This window comes from Triticum aestivum, chromosome 5D, assembly GCF_018294505.1.
Source record: "Triticum aestivum cultivar Chinese Spring chromosome 5D, IWGSC CS RefSeq v2.1, whole genome shotgun sequence".
Taxonomy (NCBI): Eukaryota; Viridiplantae; Streptophyta; class Magnoliopsida; order Poales; family Poaceae; genus Triticum; species Triticum aestivum.
This window is the reverse complement of record NC_057808.1, coordinates 455,103,531-455,110,002: the sequence shown is the minus strand read 5'-3', so window position 1 is coordinate 455,110,002 and position 6,472 is coordinate 455,103,531. Positions and strand designations below refer to the sequence as shown.

The 6,472-nt window shown below is 42.5% G+C and overlaps 1 protein-coding gene across 1 annotated transcript; it reads right to left on the bottom strand.

Moving 5' to 3' along the window:
* Positions 1-426: 426 nt before the first annotated feature.
* LOC123122709 (protein IQ-DOMAIN 5) lies at positions 427-6,225 on the bottom strand. Its single transcript, XM_044543032.1, has 7 exons — positions 6,011-6,225; positions 4,773-4,926; positions 3,680-3,910; positions 3,022-3,249; positions 2,350-2,463; positions 1,093-1,594; positions 427-871 (listed from the first exon to the last, which is right to left on the bottom strand). Exons 2-7 carry the CDS (start codon positions 4,881-4,883, stop codon positions 741-743), a joined length of 1,317 nt encoding a protein of 438 aa, XP_044398967.1. The 5' UTR covers positions 4,884-4,926; positions 6,011-6,225; the 3' UTR covers positions 427-740.
* Positions 6,226-6,472: the final 247 nt, after the last annotated feature.

Sequence of the window (6,472 nt, the reverse complement as noted above, 5' to 3'; positions counted from 1 at the left end):
TAAAACGCTGAGCAGCCTCATGGCACACCACGTGATGGAGGGGAGGCGAACAAAGGAAGTGCAGGTTGAGCCTCGTGTTTCAATCATACACAAATCCAGCAAAAGTTGCAGCTTTTCACCTGCTGCATGATTGTACTAGTACTAACCTACCCCCCCCCCCCCCCCCCCCCCCAACGATGCAGCAACAGTACAAGCAGAGGCCGGTGCTTTGCAAAAGCAGAGGATCCACATGAAACCTCCACGTACCCTGACTGATAAAGAACTCAATCATAGAGAGCAGCACTGCAGCAGAAGCTCGTAAATTACCATCGAATAAACTACATATTATCAAAACACACTAACCTCAAAAAGATATGTTCATCGGCAACGAGCCATTGATCAGATGCAGGAATGCTCAAAACAAAATGAAATGAAATGGAGTGAACATGTTTGTCACCAGAAATGAAAAATTAAGGCTGCACAACAGCACAATCACTTGTTTCAGCAGTTAGAACAGCATACAAAGATGGCAAAACATAAGCAAAATCAAGAATGGACAACGCAACAACACCAATGACAGTCGGCAACCCGCAACCATGCACAATGGGAATGTCGAAACAGCCTGTCAACCTAGATGCACAATCTTTTTACCGGAAAAAATTATGTACGGAGATGAAGCCTGCACAGCTGGAGAAACGGCACACCAGGAACGGAACGGAACAGATCTGCCCAGGTCAGATTGGGAACGGTAGTATGTGCAATCAGGCCTGCAACTCGACTTGCTTCCGGGCTTGGTTGGGCGCGTTCGCCCGTGGTTTCGGGTCAGACTTAGCACTGCTCGATCGGTTCATCGGATTCCTGTTGGTTGTCCCCTTTGCTGCTCCCCCGCCGACTGTTAGAAACATCAAAACTGGCTGGATTATGTACTGCTGGTTCATGGAAATGCATGGCAGAAAAAGGAGATATGTACATAGAAATTGAGAGTCTAGTATTTGCAAGCATGCTAGAAAGTGAGTTCATGGAAATACAACTAACAAGATGAGAAATCCTTCTAGGATTAAAGCATGTATGCTATGAAAACGATGGATGGGTTGTGATTATTGTGTATTTTACCGTTATTTGGCAGGGACAAGCGTTTCTTGGCCGATGTATTCAGCTGCGCGCGCCTTTCTTTCTGATTGTGCACAGCCAAGGGAGCTATATCTGTGGGCTGGGAGCTGACTTCCTCAAAAGCCTCATCTTCCAATTTCGGCTTCTGTTTCGATGTTCCCAGAGAGGTGGAAGGCAGTACAGTTGACGATCGCCCAAATGAAGTGAAATTTATATCCGAATATGACTTCCTGTGGCTTGCACCTTTCTTCTTATTGAGGCCATTAGGAGGAGTGGTTGTGCTTGAAGTTGGCGCTTTGCCCTTTGGTGTGACCTGAGGTTTTATTTCCTCATCCTGATTATCATCACACACTGGCATGCTCTCTTTGGCACTGTTGTCAAGTAACCTGTTCTCCCATGGACGTGCAGCCACCCATCTCTCTACCCAGTTTGATCCCCAGTGGTCGTCATCAAGTTCAGATCCCTGCAGATTTGTAGGTTTCTGTTGCCTTGAACCAGCTTGCCGCTGTTCAAGAGAAAAACAGAAGTTAATGACTTCGGAGAGGTTAACAGATATAAAAAAATTTGTACAGAATTGTCAGCATGCGAATCAATCATATCTACATGTGAGGATCATTCTTAAATGCTACCTGTAGTTTCTTTGGTGCACTAACTCAAGCTAAATTGTAGAGTACACTGGTAAAATTTCAACTAGGTACCGTACATCCCCTGAAAATAGTAATTTTTTTCGACTAAAAATTGCACTTTCTATATTTAGTTAATGTAAACCATTTAATATATCCTCACCAGAATAAGAAGAGCAGTACTTTCTCCTTTGTCTTGACTATTTAGCGAGTTTATATGACTGTCTCTTTTCTAGTTTATTATCCGAATCTTAGTCCTCCAAGAGAAGGAAGTGCTTTTAATCTTAGCAGTTGTTTATATTCGCAAACATATGCAGCGCCCAGTGGAAAAAAATAACACCCCTCAGAGAAAAACATAAGCACATTAGATATTCGCAAACATATGCAGCGCCCAGTTGTTTATATTCGCAAACATGTGTTCTTCACTAGACTGTTACGTAATTCACGAGCAGAGCAAGCATGAAACATATCTGCTAATTGACTTCTTGCTTGTGGCATTAACTTCCTGAGCTGACTAATGGATCATGAACAAGTGTACATTCAACAAACAGTTCGATTCTAGATCATCAAGTTAACCTCACTTAACAAGTTTCAATTAGTTATTAATGTGTTCTGGTATGGTACCCTCCAAAATTACCTGATGAGTCAATGCATACGCCATCGCTCTCTCACGTTTTGCAGCAGCTTCCTGCCTTTTCAGTACTTTAGCTTGCATTTCTGCCACAGAACCAATACCGCCACACCAGCCTTCCTGCATTTGTTGTTGCAGAAGTAAACAAAGTTATCCCTTAAACAGCATCTAGTCGATAAACAAAATTATGCCACCCATGTATGACCTGCCTTAATTTTTCATTTCAGAAAGAAAAAAAACTGGTGACCAAAACAATGTTAATGATCAACAGGTCTAATCGCAATGAATATATTATTGTTGCATTTATTGGCAGAATATCAAAGGGTTGAAGTAAAATGGCATTCATTCAGGGCATACAGCTGGGATAGATACACAATAACCGAATATTACGTGGTTGGTGGTTAGGAGCAAGTCAACCCTTAAATAAAATATTTTCTTGTCCCTAACCCAAGTTCAATCCAGGTCAGCCAATGAACCGTGTTTAGTGCGACAGCATGTGTACTTCCATCCTTCAGCATACCACTTGTAATTAAATTTAATATGCTGAATTTGTAAAACTAAACTCTAATGTCCAGTTTCTCTCCTTCCATGACAAGTGTAGTTTGTGTAACTGAATGATAGATCAGGAGTAAGGGACATAGAGCAGCATATTTATTTCTAAGGGATTAGATGGCCTACCTCAATTTCTCGAACATGGTTCTCACAATCATCTTGCCCAGGGACCTTTTTCCGTGCCACTTGATTTTCTAATGCAACACCGGCTTGCCTTGCTCTCACACGAGCTTCAGCTCTTACCAACTCATGCATACACTGAAGTGTTTCTGCTGTCTGCTTTCTCACAATATAGCCCCTCACAAGGGCCTGGAGTAGAACTATACCTTTGAGTGCTCGTAAAGCCCGCCTAGCCTATTATGTATAGAAGCAACATAAGAGATCAAGATGTCAGAACCAGCCAACTATGATGGATGCTAGCAACCATGAGCTAAAATATTACACGAATAATAAATAACTACATATCTAGACAACTTATAATTTTAATTCAGGAGATAAAGATTTGTTTTCACTTTGTCATTTCCTGGTCATTGAAGAATTAACTATGAAACCCTAACAACAAATCTCTGTTTTTATGTTCTTCTTGGATTCTCTTAATAATGTATATAACCGCTTGCCCTTTGTATTTGCTGACAATTTAGGGTTTAGTTAAATAAATAACAGAAACATGAATATGGGCTCATTCACTATATGATGAGTGGTGACATTGCTTTCTCGACATGGAAAAGAGAGTTCATGATGCTATGTATTGTTTAACACAACGGTGCTCAATGATATAGCATACCAAGAATGCCCGAAATGAAGACTGAATAACTGTTGCAGCCAAATCCCCTTCTCTAGGAAGTTCTTCGGTCTGAGGAACATGCGTATCACGTGATGCACTTTCTGATGAAATTGAATTTGAAGCTAACTGTGTGTTGGTGCCATCCGTCGATGTTTCACTAGGCACTGCAAGTTCTTCTACTGTAGGATCCAGAGAATGCTTTCGTTTGTGTAGCTGTCGAGTAGCAGAGCTCTACAATATTTATGACAATCATTATGATCGGAAAGTCAAGTGAGTAGTTAGGAATTCATGCTTGCAAATCAACACTATAGTACGAGGTACACGGCAGACTAGAATACATATCACACTTATACTTAAGGTTGATTTAAGTGGACATAAAATGGAGTAGTGTATCAGAACTCTTACAACAGCTATATGTAAATGAAATAGCAAACGCCTTCGGTGGCTGGAAGTTTAGTTTGGTAAATTTTACAAACTGACGCCTTGAGAACTAAAATAAATAAGATATTTCAAAAATTAAAGACATTACTTGAAAGAATAAAGGACAATACAATCATCATTTTTTTGAAATAGGACAATACAATCATCTAGTGGTGCACAAATCAACCAGCTATCTGTTACAGTCAAGTTAACAAATTAGAACCTTAGTACCAAAATATTAACCACGGTTAGACAGGTTGAAGTCAGCCGTTTTTTAACAGCCCTACCCATCTGCATGGTAATTATAGTGTTGATACAACACTGGCATACACAGAATAGCTCTGATTTTGGCACTATTGACAGTGGAGCAGAGCAGTTGAGCAGCAAGCCCATGACAAAGACATGCCAACAACAGCACTTGTTTGGCATCAGACAAACCAAATTTGGTACACCATCCACTTCTGCAGTTTTGTTCATTCGTTAAGATTTGTTATGTTCCCGAATCCCCCATAGAAAGACAAAAACCAAAAGCATGCGCACCTATCAAGCTGTGCTCATAAGAGAAGAAAACAAAAACAAAAGACAAACAAACTAATCATAGGTCCACACCTCATAGTTCAGCCATTCATTATGATTACACGCTATAAAACACAAGGCGGATACCATGACTTACAGCTTCACTGCTCTCGGCATTTTGTGCCTTTTCTTGATTTTCTGAACTCCGCCCCTTTTCCTGCTTTCTTATGCGAACCAGTGATTTAATCCACTTGGCTGAAATACCCATGGTAACCCAACCTTTCCTTTCTTCTAATCAGAGAGCCAGAGACCTGCATTCAGAATATTGTGATGTTACTGTGCTACACAAGCAAAGCTGCTTCTGCTTGGAACTTAAGTAAAAGAACAAAAATGACTCATCACAACTTAAAACCAAGAAAAACCACATAACAATTGCTAGAATGTCGAGCAATGCATCCTACAATAAGAGCTAGCACATGCAAGTTGCTTCCAATGATTACTGGCAGTCCAGTAAAGAACCTAAGTTGCATGATAAGGTCAGTTAGAAGCAACAAAGATATTCTGTCATTCCTTCACTGATGGTTTGCCCAAAAAGTATACAATACCAGTCAAGACTGCGGCAGCAAACTAGCAGAGATGCTGATAGGTAATCCTACTCCACCACCTAATATACAGTACACGCAAGAATGTTTCGCACGCCAGGCCGAAATCGAAGAACAGTTCAGCAGGCCATCCGGGGATATGCGCCATATATCGAACCCAGAAAGTAAGAGAAACAGAGTTTCAGAAGCTTTGCCATGGTTCTGCAAAATGTAAGCAACATTTGAACTCTGCGAATGCGGCTAAAAACTGAGCAGAACTCACGAATAATTCCCAGCCAAGAGGGATGCATTCCAACACGAAGATTTCAAGGGTTGCAGGCGACGCAAAACGTTCACCTTGAAGGTTCACTGAACTTTACAGCGAATGAGAACACGGCCAGCCCCCAAAAGAAACCCAGCTTTGGTGAGCAAGAAAAAGAGGGGGGCGGAGATTGTCAACAGACCCTCTTTACGGCACTCCGTATAAACACATCGATGGCAGTTCCAAGCAAAAAAATCAACAAAAACACACACCATGTGTACCCGCGACGGCAGTTCCAAGCCACCGAACGCGCGCACAAATCAGGAGTTCAGAACCACAGGCCGCGAGACGAGCGAGCAAAGGGATGCAGAGCTCGAAATTCCCCCCAAAATCTGGCGAAAACGGGACTCGAATCAAAGAGCAGGCCCGCCAATCATTCAGTCAGGGGTCTCGAATTGGACCAAATCGCACCGGGGATGAACGCGCAGCACAGAGGCGCTCGTCGAAGTGCCTACGGAATGGGGGATTCTGGGCATGGAGGCTGGGACTCACCGGGGCGCCGAAGACGAGAGCCTGAGACCGGGAAGCTGGAGAGTGGAGAGCATTCCTTCCCTCCCCTTCCGCCGCTCGCCTCTTGTGTCGCGCGTCGTGAGCCCCTCTTCTTTTCTGCCTCGGGGTGTACTCTTCTTCTCTCCCTCTTCGTTTGCGCTTTTCGTTTCTTGGAAGCAAATAAAAAAAAAAGGACAGGAGATCACATTGAAATGATCTGTTGAGTGCTGACATCGAAAAGTCTGAAACCTCAGTTTTATCTCTTGCCACCCAATTTTATGGGGAGAGTTGTTGAGTAAATATATTTTACCCAAACCACCCATGTACACCTTTTTTTTTATAAGGGCATCTCCAACGCGGACAGTTAAATCGCGAGCATATGTCCGGACCAAGTTGTCATGACGCAGTTTGCCATCCAACATGGTTATGTATTTGTCCGCGGGCACGCCAGGCTGTCCAAAAACC

Excerpts from the sequence above, each read along its gene's own strand:
- LOC123122709 (XM_044543032.1), bottom strand. The coding sequence starts at position 4,883 with ATGGGTATTTCAGCCAAGTGGATTAAATCACTGGTTCGCATAAGAAAG. Across the intron at positions 3,250-3,679 it reads CTTCATTTCGGGCATTCTTG|GCTAGGCGGGCTTTACGAGC; the intron begins GTATGCTATATC and ends TATACATAATAG. Across the intron at positions 872-1,092 it reads CTTGTCCCTGCCAAATAACG|TCGGCGGGGGAGCAGCAAAG; the intron begins GTAAAATACACA and ends TGTTTCTAACAG.